The 18,091-nt window shown below is 36.4% G+C and overlaps 1 protein-coding gene across 2 annotated transcripts in view; it reads right to left on the bottom strand.

Moving 5' to 3' along the window:
• nrg2b (neuregulin 2b) overlaps window positions 1-17,811 on the bottom strand; it is an 87,582-nt gene extending 69,771 nt beyond the window's left edge. Inside the window, exon 1 of one of the 2 annotated variants that reach the window (XM_051127221.1) lies at window positions 16,258-17,811. In XM_051127221.1, coding sequence (XP_050983178.1) covers window positions 16,258-16,669 — 412 coding nt within the window. In that variant the 5' untranslated portion in view covers window positions 16,670-17,811. The remainder of the gene's footprint in view (window positions 1-16,257) is intronic. The other variant, XM_051127220.1, reaches the window with a different exon arrangement.
• Between the last annotated feature and the right edge of the window lie 280 nt (window positions 17,812-18,091).

Here is an 18,091-nt window from a genome sequence, read left to right as displayed (position 1 = left end):
AGCAAACGGACATTGCATAGCAAACAGAGTAACATAAAACATAAAATTACCTCAGGAATTCAGCATTAGTTTCGACAACATTGTTGTCGTTATCGCTCTTAATGTGAACGGGCCTTTAGGGTCCTATCTATCGGTCATTTTCTTAAAAAAAAAGTTATATACTTTTTAACCACAAAAGTTTGTCTTACACTAGCTTGACCTCACTCATTACGTAATCACAGGTGCATAGGAGGAAGGCGGAAGTACCGACTCAGTGTTTACAAAGCGAACCTGCAAAGAAAGTCAAACGGCCTTTACAAAAAAATATAAAACAATTATGTTGGATAATTTTAAAATTGAAAGAGAAAATAAGATGGCATTTTTCTACCCTGCCTAGAAAAATAAAATAAATAAAATAAATAAACTATACGTTTTTATTTTATTTGGAAAATTGTTGCTAGATAAGACCCTTATTCCTCAGCTAGCCAGGACTAGAAGTAACAGCTTGTTTTGTTTTTACAAGCCACTCTTGGGGCTGGTTTGTCTGAAATTGCTGATACTAGAACTGTGCAACATCACTATTTATCAGAAAAACATAAACCAACAATATTGATATGAATGAATGAAACTTTTGAGTATTTTTTGATATTTAGCATACAAAATGAAAATCAGGTGCATGGCAAAAAGCCTTCATGTTCTGTCAGTCTGTGTGAACGAGTGGTGTGGTTTTGTCTACGACACATTCTGAAGCACGTGTCAAACTCGTGTTTTCAACACCTGCCGTCTCACAGTATGAGGAGAAACTTCATCTCCAGAGCTGCTCTGAGAATCACTTCAGCAGCTTTAGATTAATTTCATTTCACCCTGCACAGACAGACAGCTATGCAACTGACACATTTAAGGAGCAGAAAAGGACACTGATAAAATAGTCCATGTGATTATTGTAGCGAAGACTGACATTAAAGAGAAGACGCTGAATAAAGTCATTATTTTTGTTTTCTTCGCGAACAAAAAGTATTTTTGTAGCTTCATAACATTACAATTAAACCATTGATGTCAGATGGACTATTTTAACAATGTCCTTACTACCTTTTTGGGCCTAGTTGTGTTGCTGTCTATGCAGGGTCAGAAAGTCTCCGATTTAATCAAAAAGATCTTAATTTGTGTTCCGAAGATGAATGAAGGTCTTACAGGTTTGGAACGACATGAAGGTGAGGATTTATTGAAAAATTTGTAATTTTGTGTGAACCATTACTTGTTTACTCTATATGCACTATTGTTATTTTACACAAATTGGATGCAACTGCAAATGCTTTGACCATACAAATTCTAAATTACCAGACTAAATTAAACCTTAAAGGAAGATGACAGAGAGATGCTGCATGTTGTGTATAGTGTAGGATGCTGCTTGAACCCTGAGCCCTGCTGGACCTGAACACACACCGTCAACCAATCAGATCTTCCGATCTCCTCCAGCCTTCCATCAAGGGTTGTGCTCTGAAGGTCAGCTGACTTGCTCTTTCTCACTCACACACACTTAGTCTTTCATTCTCATACACACACTCACTCTCCCATCCCATCTTTCACACACTTCTGTCCCCTCCCCCCTCGACTTGGTTTTTTGCCCTCCAGAAACGAACGGATCGCTCATGTCTGCTTTAACAAGTGCCGTTATTCAGCTCGTGCTACTTGTAGCTAAGCACTCAAATCAAACGGCGTAACGCGGATCTTACCTGACTACACACACACATATATAAATGCAATTAATCAACAGTCAAGCAGAAAATACATAATTGTCATAGTAGTGCATCCGCACAACCTGTTTATTATTATTCTCAGACTGCAATTTCATTTTAAAGACAGAAACACCTCTATCTGTGCGTGAGATCAGTGTGATATCTGCAGCACACAGCTGTCACCATGGTAACCACTCTTGCGAGAGAGAGGGAGAGAGAGAGAGACATAGACAGAATAATTATACAATTAAACAATTAAATAAGCAGCTAAAACGTTCTCCAGTCGACGCTGGTACTGCAGCTCCATCCGTCCCGCAGTTAAAAGGAACAATGAGTGTAAAGGTGACCTTTGACATGAACATCGCTCTGTGAACAGCTTTCTGGTCTCTCCATGTCTCCTGCCACCTCTCCAGGGTGGAGGAAATAAGAGTTCGCTACTCAGTATCACCGGCAGCACACAATTTCGCTCAAGAGCCCTTGTGACTGTGAGTTCGAACGCACACGCACAAATACACACGCACCTTATTCATTAGTGTTACAAAATCCATCTATATATTCACACTACTGCTTTCTATTTCCAGTTTTACTATGTTGAAAATGACAGAGCGGCCTGTATCTTACTGGAAAAAACTCACCAATATGTATGCATGTGCGAATATGTGTCGAAGTCTGTATTACATTAATTTTCTTTTAACAAAAACAAAACAAAATTCAGACATAATAATAGAAATGGTCAAACCACTGATGTCACATGAACTATTTTAATGTCCTAATGGCATTACCGGTCAAAAGTTTTTGAACAGTAATATTTTTAATGTTTTTTTTTTTTAAGGTCTACTCTGCTCACCAGGCCTGCATTAATTTGATTCAAAGTACAGTGAAAACAGTAAAAATATGAAATATTTTACTATTTAAAAGAACTCTTTTCTATTTTAATATATTTCTAAAATGTAATTTATTCCTGTGATTTCAAATCTGAATTTTTATCATCATTACTCTAGTCACATGATCCTTCAGAAATCATTCTAATATTCTGCTTTGCTGCTCAAAAAACATGTTTTATTACTATTATTATTTTGGAAACAGCTGAGTAGAATTTTGTTCAGGTTTCTTTAAAGAATAGAAAGTCAGAAGAACAGCATTTATCTAAAATAGAAATCTTTTGTAACATTATAAATGTCTTCATCATCACTTTTGATCAGTTTAAAGCATCCTTGCTGAATAAAAGTATTAATTTCTATAATTTCATTTGATTTTGAATAGCATAATGTAAAATTTTACAAAAGCTCTTTGGATCTTTCTATTCATCAAAGAATCCGGGAAAAAAAATACTCAACTGTTTTAAATATTGATAATAATAATAAAACAATATTTCATGAACAGCAAACCAGCATGTTAGATTGATTTCTGAAAGGTCATGTGACACTGAAGACTGGAGTAATGATGGTGAAAATTTAGCTTTGATCACAGAAATAAATTACATTTTAGAATATATTCAAATAGAAAGCAGTTATCTTAAATAGTAAAAATATTTCATAGTATTTTGGATCAAATAAATGTAGGCTTGGTGAGCAGAAGAGAATTCTTTAAAAAACATTAAAAATCTTACTGTTCAAAAACTTTTGACCAGTAGTGTACATTTCTGGGCCTTGAATGTGTCAGTTGTGTTGCTGTCTATTCTCGGATTTCTCAGAAATGTCTTAATTTGTGTTCTGAAGATGAATGTAGGTCTTACAGGTTTGGACGACATGAGGGTGAGTAATTAATGATCCCTTTAATATTTCTGTGAAAACCGTAATACGTTTTTTCTAGGATAGTTAAAATGACATAGTTAAAAATAGAGCAGAAACAACAGCATTTATTTGAAATATAAATCTTTTGTAACATAATATGTCATTACTGTCACTTTTGATTAAATTAATGCATCCTTGCTGAATAAAACTATTCATTTATTTAAAAAAAAAAAATCTTACTGAATACAGAAAGAACCACTAGTGATGAATTCACTATTATTTTACAGTAGTACAGATGCCTGTAGTAACTGTGGTGTTTTGGTGGAAACTATAGGATCTATTTTTGTAATGTACTGTAAGATGAGGTGCAGAGTGTGCTTCACACATGGGATCTATACTCCATAACACACTGAGTCCCAATGGAGCCCGCAGAGAAAAACCAGCTGCTAATTAAAAAAAAAAAAAAAAAAAAAAAGTTGACACAGCAGGTCTATCAGAGCCAAACGAGAAGAGCTTACATTAGCATCACCTCCACTACATGAGCACCTCATCACAGCATATTAACACTACCTACTGTAAGTTTAAGATTGGCAAAGACACTCACGCAAACTATGTTTAACATCTTCTGAATTACTAAGGCCTGAAAAATACTCTACTCAAGCACATAAACACAAACATAAACTATGCAAGCTCAAATGCATTTCAAAATGTGACTGCAATTCCATGCATTGCAGAAACTGCTTTCAGTTCAAATACTGTTGCGCCAAATAAACATTAAGTTGACATATAGTTAGGTATCTGAATAAAAACATATACGGATTATTGGCACAGACATTTAAAGGAAACTCTGTCGCCCCCTTGAATACGGAGGTCCAATGCTATCTCACCACCATTTCGTACGTATTTTACGAGGTGACTAATTTGTACAAATTCGTACAACCTCACTTGTAAGATTTTGTATGATTGTCTAGACCCTAATGAGGAATTGGGTTTAGGAGCGGGGTTAGGGGTAGGTCATTCATACGAATTAATACGAATTAGCCACATCGTACAATATGTACAAATTGCCATGAGATCGGGTTTGGAGATCTGTTACAGTAATCAGACCTCTAACAAATGCCAAAAGATTTAGTGAACATAACATTATATTCCAGGCAATAAACGCCCACAAAAGGAGACCAACATGCAATGCCACTCACCACTTCATTTTGTTTCTATATTTGGGTTTTAAAAAACTGTACTTCAAAGTATCATGTTGATAAAGAGCTTTCCAGTGCATTTTCACCATGTTTGTATCACATGTGGATACCAACAGACTCAAAACTGAAAATATACTTCTATAATGACAAAACACTCACATTTGCATGTGAACACTGCAATCTGTTAACATTAATGATATGCAAAATGATATATTTTGAAGTTAATGGATTGTCTGATTGACTAGTCGAATAATTAGACGTGAAAAGTGGAAGACCTGGTTTATTACCTGAGCGTGTTCAAATGTGTTTCTTAAGGGGCATTTACAAAAAAAATTTTCTTCTCTGCTTTAATTTCTCTGGATTCTGTTTTAATTGGTTAATTGAATGTATAATTGAATTTAAATGATTTGATAAAACTATTTAATAATTTAATTAAATTTTAATTCAATAATAGTGCCCTAAGAAATTTTTTTTTTTTTTTTTTTAGAAACTTCGTGTTATCTGTTTTAATTGTTCTGGAGTTCAGTTCTGATTTAATACAAATTTATTATCAAAAATGGTGGTAATAAAATAAAAGCATTAAACATTTACTTAAGAAACAATTCAATCTTTTAAAATTAAATAAAAATTCCTTTTAAACAAAGCGCTGAACAAAACGTTTATTGTTAAAATTAAAACATGGAAGAAAATTTGTGGAATATTCCTTAAAAATAAAGTTAGATTTTGTTTTAATTATTAAGACTTTGTGAAGTAACACTGTGCGTTTCTGTCATAATATCTTCAAGTTAAACCTAACTTTTATCTTGATGGGTTGTTGTGAAGAGCTTAGAGTTTCTGTGTTTATCTGACAATAGTTTTCTCAAATGAAATGATGAAATGCTGGTCAAGTGACTCTCAGAGCAGCTCTGGAGATGAAGTTTACATGTACGTGTCATGAGATGGCAAATGCTGAAAATGCTTGAATATGCACTGTAGATGTAACTGCACTGTTCATTCACATGGAGACATGCATGCTTCATATTTAAACATTGTTTTGTGCTTTAAAGTGCCCCTTTTATGGATTTTTTAAAAAAAAAATACCTTTCATGCAGTGTGTAACAGAGCTCTAAGTAAATGAAAACATCCTGCAAAGTTTTAAATCTGAAAGTGCACCGTGTATAAAGTTATTGTCTCTCAAAAGAAAGAGTCAACTCCAAGTCATTTAAACGAGTTGTTTTTAAAACGAATCCCAAGCTGTTTCATGTTGACGTCAACGTGAAATATTATCATATTGCCTGTCCACTTGTTGGGCGCAGAGACCCAGGAAAACTTGAAAAATCCTGGATGCTGTCCTCAAAAACCTTAATTTCTTTGCAACTGAAGAAGAAATACATAAATATCTTGGATGACATTGGGGTGAGTAAATTATCAGAATTTTTTTTATTCTGAAAATGGAGTAATCCTTTAAAAATGGTTGCTTTCATGTACTCTGTGACAGGCAAAATACTTATTTAGTTGTGTGTGTTGTGTTCGCACCACAGGTCTCTGGCTAACCTGTTAACAGCAATATCTCTTCGCTCACAATTGTCTTGAAATGTGTCAAATAAATAGTTAATGTTTGTAGAGTAGAGTTATGATAAAGATTAGAGCAATACTTCGGTGTACAAACTGCAGTGGTTTATCAATACACTCTTAAAACTAAAGGTGCTTTAAAAGGTTCTTCACAGCGATGCCATAGAAGAACCATTTTTGGTTTCACAAAGAAACACATTCAGTCAAAGGTTCTTTAAAGAACCATCTTTTTCTTACATTTTTATAATCTGAGGAACCTTCTTTTTGTGAAACAGAAAGCTTCTTCAGATATTAAAGTTTCTTTATGGAACCATTTTGACAAAAAAGGTTCTTCTATGGCATCGTGAAGCACCTTTATTTTTAAGAGTGTATGTTTCTGTGTTGGGCTAACACATATACCATGGCTGTTTGGAGGTTTAATGTAATGGTGATGGGCGTTCCGTTTCCGACATGCGCTGCATGCAGTAGACCAATCACAACAGACTGGATCATCGGACCAATCACTGCAGATTAGCATCACGCAAAGGAGGGGTTTGGAAAATTTAATCGAGCAAATAGCAAATAAGGTAAAAATAAATGCATATTATAAGACAAAGCAAGTGTTTTTTGACCTTGCATTCATGTCAACCTGTTTTTGGGGACTCCCAAAACTAAAATATAAACTTTTATAACCCATAATAGGGGCACTTTAATATTCAGAGACATTTACATTGTCCTATAATTAAAAAAAAAATACCTGCATGTAATTACATCTGTAAGTAATTTCTGTAATTACATTTAGAATTACAGTCATGGCCAAAAATATTGGCACCCTTGCAGCTCTGTCAGAAAATTCAACACTTCTCTCAGAAAATTGTTACAGTTGCAAATGTTTTGGTATTCACGTACCTATTGTTTTTGTTTGCACTGCAACACCACAAAATAACAGAGAAGAAACAGATTTCACACTGACAAAATTATTGTCACCTTGTCAAAATTGTAGGAAATAATTGCTTTTCAAGCATGTGATGTTCCTGTAATTTGTATTTAGACACACCTGTGGCAAGTAACAGGTGTTGGCAATATAGTAATCACACTTGCAACCAGTTAAAATGGAGAAAAGCTGACTCAGCCTTTGTGTTGTGTGTCACACTGGAGAAAAGAACGAAGTGTAAAGAGTTGTCTGTGGATTTGAGAGAACAATTTGTGGAAAAACATGGACAGTCTCAAGGCTACAAGTCCAGAGATCTTACTGTTCCTGTGTCCACTGTGCACAATATCATCAAGAGGTTTACAGCCCATGACACTGTAGCTAACCACCCTGGACATGGACAGAAGAGTAAAATTAATGAAAAATTACAATGAAGGATTGTTCAAATGGTGGATAAAGAACCCTGATTAACTTCCAAACAAATTCAAGCTGATCTGCAGACACAGAGTACAACAGTGTCAGCTCACACTATCCGTCGCCATCTGAATGAAAAGGGACGCTATGGTAGGAGACCCAGGAGGACACAAAGGCATAAAAAAGCAAGACTGGAGTTTGCCAAAACTTATATGACAAAACCACAATCCTTCTGGGAGAACATACTGTGGACAGATGAGACAAAAGTAGAGCTTTTTGGTAAAGGACATCATGGCACTGTTTACAGAAAAAGAAATGAGGCCTTCAAAGAAAAGAGCACAGTCCCTACAGTCAAACATGGTGGAGGTTCAAAGATGTTTTGGGGCTGCTTTGCTGCTTCTGGCACTGGATCCCTTGACTGTGTAAACGGTATCATGAAATCTGATGATTACCAAAGAATTTTGGGACGCAGCGTAGTGGCCAGTGTCAGAAAGCTGCGTCTCCACTAGAGGTCATGGGTCTTCCAGCAGGACAATGACCCAAAACACACTTCAAAAAGCACTCAGAAATGGTTACAAACAAAGCACTGGAGAGTCCTGAAATGGCAAGCAAAGAGTCCACATCTGAATCCCATAGAACACCTGTGGATCTCAAAACAGCAGTTGGGAGAAGACATCCTTCAAATCTGAATGACCTGGAGCAGTTTGTAAAAGAAGAGTGGTCCGAAATTCCAGTAGAGAGGTGTAAGAGACTCATTCATGGTTACAGGAAGTGACTGATTTCAGTTATTTTTTCCAAATGGGGTTCTACCAAATATTAAGTTAAGGGTGCCAATAATTTTGTCCAGTGTATTTTTTGGGTTCTGTGTGGAATTGTATCAGATTCGACTTTTCTTCTCTGTTTTTTTTGTGTTGTTTCAATGCAAATACAAAATAAATAAACATGTGAGTACCAAAACATTTGCAACTGCAACAATTTTCTGAGAGAAGGGTTGCATTTTCTGACAGAATTGCAAGGGTGCCGATATTTTTGGCCATGACTGCACACTATTGACCTATCTCTGCACCTTAACCCATCATTAACCTACACATACCACCAAACCTGTCCCTAACCATACCTGTATCCCACCTCAATAGCAGCAAAAGAGTTTTGCAATACTATATGAACACAATAAGTACATTGTACTTACTAAGTACATAACACTTAAGGCCACCTTAAGTGGGACCAACAAAACAAAAAAATGAAACAAGTGTAAAAGCGCAACATGCTTATTAAAACACAAGCACTAAAAATATCAAAAAATCTAGACCTCGCTAATTGACTTGCTGAGCATCGTGACCCATCCCTAGTTAATATGGCTGCCGTAAAAAAAAAAAATAATACACAGACGCAGCATGTGTGAAACGGGCCCTAGTGTGATTGTCTCAGAAATGAGCTCGGCTGAGTCGACCTGCTTACCTGAGTCAATGTGTTTCTATCAGTTCATTTCAATTAGACATTCCTGACACATCTCTCAGAGCTGAGGATAGCGTGAATGAGAGCTGAGCGAGAGAGAGCAAAGTGAAAGAGAGAGAGAGAGAGAGAGAGATGGGCACAGTAAGTGATGAATAGTTGATGAGATGCTCGCAGGCAGAGCAGAAAGGGGAAAGCTATTCTCTTTTACTCTCCCTCCTCCCTCTCTTTCTCTCTTTTTTTTTCTGGTGTGCAGCCCCCCTCCCCCTTCAGTGCATCTGGTTTTCTCTTTCTACCACTCTCATTTGCTTACCTTCTCCCCTGTTCCACTCGTTTTTCCGCAATAGCATCTCTCTCGCGCTCCCTTCCTCTGTTTCAGTAATATCTCCCTTCCTACTTTCCCACAAATTTGTGATATCAGGAGATTGCTGGCTATAGAACAAATGTATATTACTTTCATTTTCATTTCATGTGTGCTCTGGCTAAATTCGTGACAGATTCATCTGATTTCTGTCTCTCTGGATGACATTAGGACAGCACTGGGTGGATGGAGAGACGGACAGATTCTGGTGTCTTGTGCAGATACAGTGGGGTCTAAAAGTCTGACAGCTTCTTGAGTGGTGTCATTAAAGCAAATATGCAATGTATGTTTTTAATTTCCACAAATTGTTTGCAGTTTGAAATGTTTTGCCAGAAAACACCAAGAAATTCAGGTAATTTTTTATAAAAACGAATTTATTTCTATTGTCACTCAAATTCTTATGCTTTTATTTTATTTAATACTCATTTTAATTAGAAAAATCTGCATTTTTGCAGACTTTTGGATTCTGTCATTTTTGCAATATTTTTGCAACAGGGTATTTGCATGTAAATGCTGCAATCTGTTAATATTAATGGTATGTAAAACTATATGTTTTTAAGTTAGTGGACTGTCTGATTGACTATAGTAAAAAAAAATGTGTTTTAAATTTTTGCTAAAATTGTCATATTTCATTTGCAATGTTAAATGTTTTGAGACATACAAAATACCAAGAAATTGAGGCAATTTTTTTTTATAAAACTAATTTATTTTTATTGTCACTCAAATTCTTATGCTAATTATTTTATTTAATGCTCAATTTAATTAGAAAAATCTGTATTTTTGCAGACTTTTGCATTCTGTAATTAAAGAAAAATGGTGACGTACTGTACAAAATATTAGGAAATTCATTTCATTTTTTTGTTTTTAAACTGATTAATTTTCACAAAAATTCTCATTTTGGTAATATAATTTGAAATGAAATATGGTTTAAATTAAAAACAAATGTTTACATTGCATTCAAAATATTTTTTATTTAATATCAGTGATTAAAAAAAAGCATTTTTACAGACTTTTGAATTCTGTCATTAAAACAAAAATTGCATTAAAAAGAAATTCGTTATATAAAAGAAAGATTCATTTTCACTCAAATTCTTGCAATGATAATATAATTTGCTAAGAAAATGTTTATTCTAATGAGAAAAATCTTCATTTTTGCACATTTCTGCATTGCAATTAAAGAAAATGGTAATGCAGAAAATATTTAAAAAGTAATTTTTTATTAGATTTTTTTTTTTTTTTTCACCCAATTCTTCTTCTTTTTCCTTTTTCTTATTTCTTCTTTTCTTTTACTCAAATTCGTATATTGGCAATATGTTTTGAAATGAAATACAGTCTAAATTAAAAACAAATGTTTGCTTCTAAAATATTTTTCATGACAAATCATAATATCAATGATGAATAATTTTTGCAGACTTTGGAATTCTGTCATTAAAGCAAAAAAATTGCATCAAAAAGAAAATTCTGACTTTTTTAAAAAAGGATTCATTTTCACTTAAATTAATATCAGTGATAAGAAGCATTTCTGCAGACTTTGGAATTCTGGCATTAAAACAAAAATTGCATTAAAAAAATCTGTTTTTTATTTATATATTTATTTTTCAAATTCTTGCAATGATAATATAATTTGCTAAGAAAATGTTCATTTTAATTAGCAAAATCTTAATTTTTGCACATTTCTGCATTGCAATTAGAGAAAATGGTAACGCAGTAAATAATAAAAAAGTATTTTTTTAAGTAGATTTTTTATTTTCACCAAATTCTCCTTCTTTTTCCTTTTTCTTGTTTTTTTTTCATATATTGGCAATATGTTTGAAATGAAATACAGTTTAAATTAGACAAAATTATAATTTTCTATTGCAAATGATCAACATTAAACATGCATTTTTGCAACTTTTGTCATTCAAGCAAAAGAAGGATACACAACATTTAACTCGTGAAAAAATATATTTTGCAATGAAAAAAAATCAGTTTAACTGAATGCAAAAGACTGCATTTTTCAGACTTTTGCATTCCGTTTTTAATTTTCATTTTCACTCAAGATCTAATAGTAATATAATAATGCCATGACAAATGTTATTGTAAAGGATAAACGTGCTAGATAAAACTATTTCCAGGTATATTTGTACCTCACTGTACCACATGACCCAAACAGGAAGTCTTTCACATCACAGGTATAATTTCATTCCTCCATGCAGTACGATTAGCAAAAAAAGAACCGCCGTCACGGATTGCGTAGTTAGCGTCTATGTACCAAACCGAAGCCGCTAGACTACCTCGGTTTGCGTGCATGTGTCAAGGGACTGAAGATAAACTAAGTGCTGTTCAATAATTCAGTGACTGGGTAAACTTCAACTGTCCTTCTGCAGCTTAAAGGACATTCACTGTCTCTATAAGCTCCTTATGAAGCTCCATTGCTGCTCTAACACAACTTCAACGTCAGATTAAAAAGCACCAGCTTCATCTATATGGGCTGCTCTGCTCTCCCCCAGTGGGAGATTTGCCTGTATTACCATAATCTGACCAGGAGGTGGGGCTGTTTCTGTGACGCCGCCTCTGATGTTCTGCATGTCTTCATGGCTTCAGGGGTTGTGCGGGAATGCTTAACACACTGCAGTGAGGCAAAAGCAGTAATGTTGCGACGCTGTTTGCGATGTAATACTAAAACAATGCGGAATCAATACATTCATTAATTTTTCCTATTTCATATCTGACTGCCTTTGATACGGGCTGCTTTTTATCTGGCGTGAACACGCCGACTCGACTGCCCTCGGCTTTCTGTTCTCTGTGTGTTTGAAAGAGCACATGGAGAAGTTACTGTGAAATATAAATCAGAGGCAAATGAGAGAAAAAGGAACACGGTCAGCTAAAACTCTGCACTCTAGACTGCAGCCTGCATAATTCATACGAGCTCCAGATCTCTCGCTCTCTCATCGGCACTGACACACACATACACATTTTTTTTTCTCAATCCTCTTCCTCTCCTGCAAGCACATTCGAACTTACTGACTGTGACTCTCTCTCACTTTCTGCTGCAGAGTTCAAGGTATGGTCATTCTGATCAGTCACGTTTAGTTCAGTCACACTGAACTAGATGTTCACTCATACCCTGTCTGTTTGTCTCTGTAGTCTGTCGCTGGATTGTGTTTCTGAGCGCACCGGTCTCTGTGGATCAAGACTGCTCTCATTTTCTTTCTAACAAACAGCAACGCTCACAATGTGACAGGCTTTTGCACTGATCATTTTCCTAAAGGTATATGCATTAAGCTTTTAGCTTTTACTAGGTAATTCCTCTTGAAATCACCTGACCTCCTTCACACTATTTCTGTATGACACTTCTTTCTTTCTCTCTCACTTTCCCCAAACTTTTCAGAGTAAACAAAAGCCATTTTCCATTCATTCACAAGTCAACTCATTCATATCGGCTCAGCGACACATACAGTGAGCCAATTTCACCAGCTTGGATATCATTTTCTCAGCACAGAATTGATATTTATATATGCTATTTATCATCCTAAAAGTAAATAAGTAAACATAAATATAAAATCATATTTGGTAGCTTGATTGAAATGAGGACCTCAGTTATTATTTTAACCCGAACCATAAAATATTTTATATTTAGATGTTATTTTAAATAGACTTACATGCTGAATTATGCCTGTATGTTTTTGTTGATAATCCTAAAACCTGTTTATACTTGCATATGCGACCTGTTTATATTTTTAAACTTGCATATGCATCATATTACATTAAATGTTATTTTATATATATATAAAGGACTGCAGAGAAAGCAGTAAAGGCTATGTATATATTATATTATATTATATTATATTATATTATATTATATTGTTACAAGATACATTTTTGGCTGATAATCCCAAAAACCTGTTTATGTTAACATATGCACCCTGTTTATATTTTTTAACTTGCATATGCATTATATTACATTAAATATTATTTTATATGTAGAAAGGACTGCAGAGAAAGCAGTAAAGGCTATGTATATATTATATTATATTATATTATATTATATTATATTATATTATAATGTATTATTATAAGCTACATTTTCTGATGATAAACCCAATTATATTTACGTTTGTATCTTTGCAGATACATTATATTATATTATATTATATTATATTATATTATAGGCTAATAATCCCAAAACCTGTTTATATTTGCATATGCAACTTTTAAAAAATATTTTTATACTTGCATATGCATTATATTACATTAAATGATATTTTATATATAGAAGGGACTAAAGATTAAGCTGTAAAGTCTATATTATATTTTATTATATTATATTATATTATATTATATTATATTATATTATATTATATTATATTATATTATATTATGTGACCCTGGACCCCAGTCATAAGGCTTAATTGTTTTTAATTGATGTATGGTTTGCTTTCCACTGATGTATGGTTTGTAATGATTTTTGGCATAAAAGAAAAATTGAACATTTTGACCCATACAATGTATTATTGGCTTTTGCTAAAAATATACCTGTGCTACTTATGACTCTTGTGGAGAAGTGAGGATATACACACTTAATGCATTATAAACTGCACTACACATTTTTGCCTGTGTCTTAGATATTCAGTGTTTCCTAAAAGTCAACCATGACTGTCTGGAAAGAACAGGACACGAAGAAACAGAAAGTCCTTGTAATATAATTTTAGGGTAACATTATTACTAATTCAATAATATGCCATTAGACTAAAAGAAATGACACACAGGAATTAAAGAGAGAGAACACTTAAGGCTCTGTCTCTGGACGATGGAGTTATTCCAGCAAAAACTCATCATTTTGCATATATTTCAACTGGAGTGGAAATCACATGAAAAAGTAAAAATGCTGAGTCTAATCGACCAGTTGGGTGCCATGCAAAACCCTTCATTTTAACCACACTTCCTCTGAAGGTCACTTGAAAACCACTACCTGATTTACAAGACAAGTTGCAAGCAGTCTGAAGAAATAAAACATACCTCTCCACTAAAAGCGTAGCTATTGTTTCAAACAGTCACACTGTTCTGAGCACACTGAGCTCATTTCTAATTCATAAAATGTAAATATGATACAGTGAAAACATCATTTAATTAAAAGTCATGTTAAATTACATCACGTGCATGTCATCGCAGACTATAAAACATTCAGCAATGTGTCAGATTATAATAGAGAAGGACTGTAAAGCCACGGCTTATCTGCATTTGAATGGGAATCCCTTTCTGTAGGGGCCTTGCCGCTGCCACCTGATCCTGAACCAACCACAGGCAGCAGATTTTCAGTTTCCCATCACGTGGTTTCCTGATGCCAGCCCAAAGCTAAGTGATATGCTGCCGTCCGCATTCTTTTACACACATTTCCGAGGCACTAACACATACCCCAATAGCCAAGAGATAGCTGATGCTTCTCACCATATATATGCTTACAACATCATGAGAAGGTTAGAAACCTGCATGAATCATGGCACATCATGCTGCATTATGTGAAATCACATGTTTCAGATGAACACGGGCGATTCTTAGCCTGAAGATTCATGTACATTGCTTCATATTGATTAAACTCCATTGCCTGAGAGTACAGAATAATTGGTAATTTAATGCATGTCAAGCTGATGGTTGTGGCAAACTATTTTAACATTTATTTCTGACTAGTATTTTTATTGTTACTAGTGTTATGTCTAACGTTTGTAGCATCCTACTTATATCAATAGTGATTAGAAACAATTCACTTACAATTTATTCCTATTCCACTAATCGCAATAGTGACACATTACTATTGGCAACAAATGTTTTCTGTGGCGATCTAAGGTTCAGATATCAACTTTAATCTAATATGTATTCATTTGTTGCTGGTACCTGGTCCAGTGTTACCAGTAACTATTCATTTGGTCTAGTTAACTATTCCAGTAATTAGTCTTAGTAGTGTAGACACCACATTGGGGAAAAGTGCTGGTGTAAGATTTACTGTAAAACCAATTTTCTCTCAGAAAGCAAGGAACACATGTAAAAATGTGACATTTTTAAACAGAAAGACTATAATTAGCTTTATTTACAATTTTTTATAGTGTAGTCTGATTTGTTAGGCCCTATATTAGAATTTTTTAAGGAAACATTTTTAATCTTATTAATAAGTGACTAATTGAAGTAAAACATGCAATTCCAACTAATGAGATGAAAACATTTATTAGTTACTATTTGGATATAAAAGACTAATAGTTACTAGCAAAGCTGTATAGCGACAATTGGAACACATACTAACTGGAAGCAAACATTTGATATCTAAACCACAGATCCTCATATAAAATACTAGTAAAATTATTACCAGTAACAATTGTACAATATTTGTGACCAATGGGACAGTGCAAAACACAGCCAAAGCTGGAATTGAATACATACTGGTCACTACACTGAAAGAAATGGTGTAGGATTTACTTTAAAACAAATAATTACAAATAAACGGCAAGTAAAACATTAAATTAAACATGGAATTTTGAAGTAGAAAGACTGACCCCCCCCCAAAAATAGTATTTACAGTGTATCAGTACACATTTCTATTTCTGACATCTGCTAAACTGGTGCAAGTGAAGAAGGCATTAGTCACTATTAGTAATTAGTTCTCGCTGGTTTGTCGGAATAAATGTTTAAGCGGCTTGCCACAGATGTGGTCAATGCCTCTCTCTCTCTCTCTGCTTGTATGCTTGTGTGTGTGTGTACTGGTGTACACCTAAATGTTTATAACGGTGATTAGAACAATAACTGCAGAGACGCCCAAACACAAGCGACCCATCTTCCCGTTCTCCTCTCGAGCAAAACGCAACGTAGTGATGCTCTCCGAGAACGAGCCGTTACCCGTTAACAATGAAGAGCCACAGCCACAGTCACAGTCAGTCACAGTGAATAAACTTACCGCAGTCTTCACACAATACGCTCTCCACATCTTTCTTGAGGGTCTTCTCGGTGCTGTCCAGAGGAGCAAACGACGCTTTGAATACTAAAGGCTCCTCGGTAGGGTCCATGAAAAAGATATATCTGTGGTGCTTCTCGACCGCCACGCACGGAGCCTCGGAGCCGAATTCCCCGACGGTGACGAGCTGCTCGCGCTCCAGCCCGCCGCTGTTCACCGGCCACACGTCCAGCACTTTGACATTCACACTGTAGGGCTCCACGGAGACGTTCTCGGGAAGCGAGCTCACCTCGCCTTCGATCACCACGGCCGATCGGTAAGCCTGGTCCTGCAGCGAATCCAAACTCGGGGCGTAGCAGGCGAAGGAGACCCCGATGACGAGCATGGAGAAATGCACCGGATCAAGCCTCCTCATGCCGTCTGCTGTGGCTCAGGGGCGGCCGGCGGCGCTGCTGCAGTGCTCTCGGGGCAGAAGGTGCTGGGGGACTGAGTGCGAATGGGCTTGCGCAAGTGTCCATGCCATCTGCGTGTGCCGCTTTCCCCATGCACTTGGTGACGGGGAAACACCAGCCGCTGAGGAACCGGAATCAGCCCCGGTCACTGCTGGGCTGCTGCATTCTCCTTCAAAGCACAATCCCCAAACTCAATAAGCATGCATGCATAAATGACGCTCCTTTGCTGCAAGACGCTCCTCTCGCACACACTCCCTCTCTCTCTCTCTTTCTCTCGGTCTCTCTCTCTCTTTCTCTAGCTAGCTATCTATCTATCCAGCCAATGTCATCATCATCACCATCATCGACATCGCGCGGACGGGCAGAAAGACGCCTCGCTGGTGCACGCAAAAGCGGCGGAGATGCGAAAAAGGTCCAAAAACGCGCTCCGCCGTGCAAACGACGCGCTGTGCCGTTCGGCTGGGCGATGCAACAAGCGCGCACCCTCCGCTCAGCGGCTTTTACGTGAGCAGATCTCAGCCGTCTGCTGGAAGTTCTGGCGCAAATGCACTAATGACACGGAAGCGTCCGAGCGACCAACCAGCCGTTGAAAGAAATCCCTCGAAAGCAGGCAGCCTGTCGGCGTTAATGTGCGTAAATTGTGTTAATACGCCGCGCCACATCAACTAATAGAGAAACGGCAGTCGGGCCACCGCGGCAGACCGCTGACGCGATGACTAACGCTGCGAAAAGCAGCTGGAAATGCAATCGATGCCTGGTGAAAAGTGCGTTTGCCGTGATTTTCTACTCGAGAACAATCCGCATTCAGGTCACATTCACCATTTTGCCCCAAAAAGCGATCCGCCACACGCCAAGAAGACAGATACACAGCGAACCACCGACCATCCTATCAGCCATATTTACCCCGGCAACAGGTCCTGCGGGTATTTGCCATCTACCCAGGGCTCTATAATGAGAGGAGGGGACCGGTCATTGCGCCGTCATGACAAGTCACACTAAATGAGCGGAATGATTCGCCACAGTCTAGAGGATTGTTTTGTGCACGGTTTTGTACTGGCTTTTTAACTTGAACATTAGGGTTACATCATGCGTAAATGCGTCGCGAGAGAACGAATGTGCCATTGCCGTCCTGTCCTGAGGCTGCTGTAGGGCGACATCTGCAGTCACAACGCGAGTGTGTAACGCAATAGAGAAATGCGCCGCGAACACCTGTCTCGCTTCAGACTCGCGTCGATATTGGTTTCGCGTTTGCTTTACTGGGTCAATGACAAATAAAAATGTTCGAGCTCATAACAATCTACCTTAAAACACAGGCACCATGTTTTTTAATGTAATCTTTGTATTTACGTTGGATTTCTGAAAAAATGTTTATACTATTTTCTCCA

This window comes from Labeo rohita, chromosome 14, assembly GCF_022985175.1.
Source record: "Labeo rohita strain BAU-BD-2019 chromosome 14, IGBB_LRoh.1.0, whole genome shotgun sequence".
Classification (NCBI taxonomy): Eukaryota; Metazoa; Chordata; class Actinopteri; order Cypriniformes; family Cyprinidae; genus Labeo; species Labeo rohita.
This window is presented reverse-complemented; position numbering and strand designations above follow the sequence as displayed.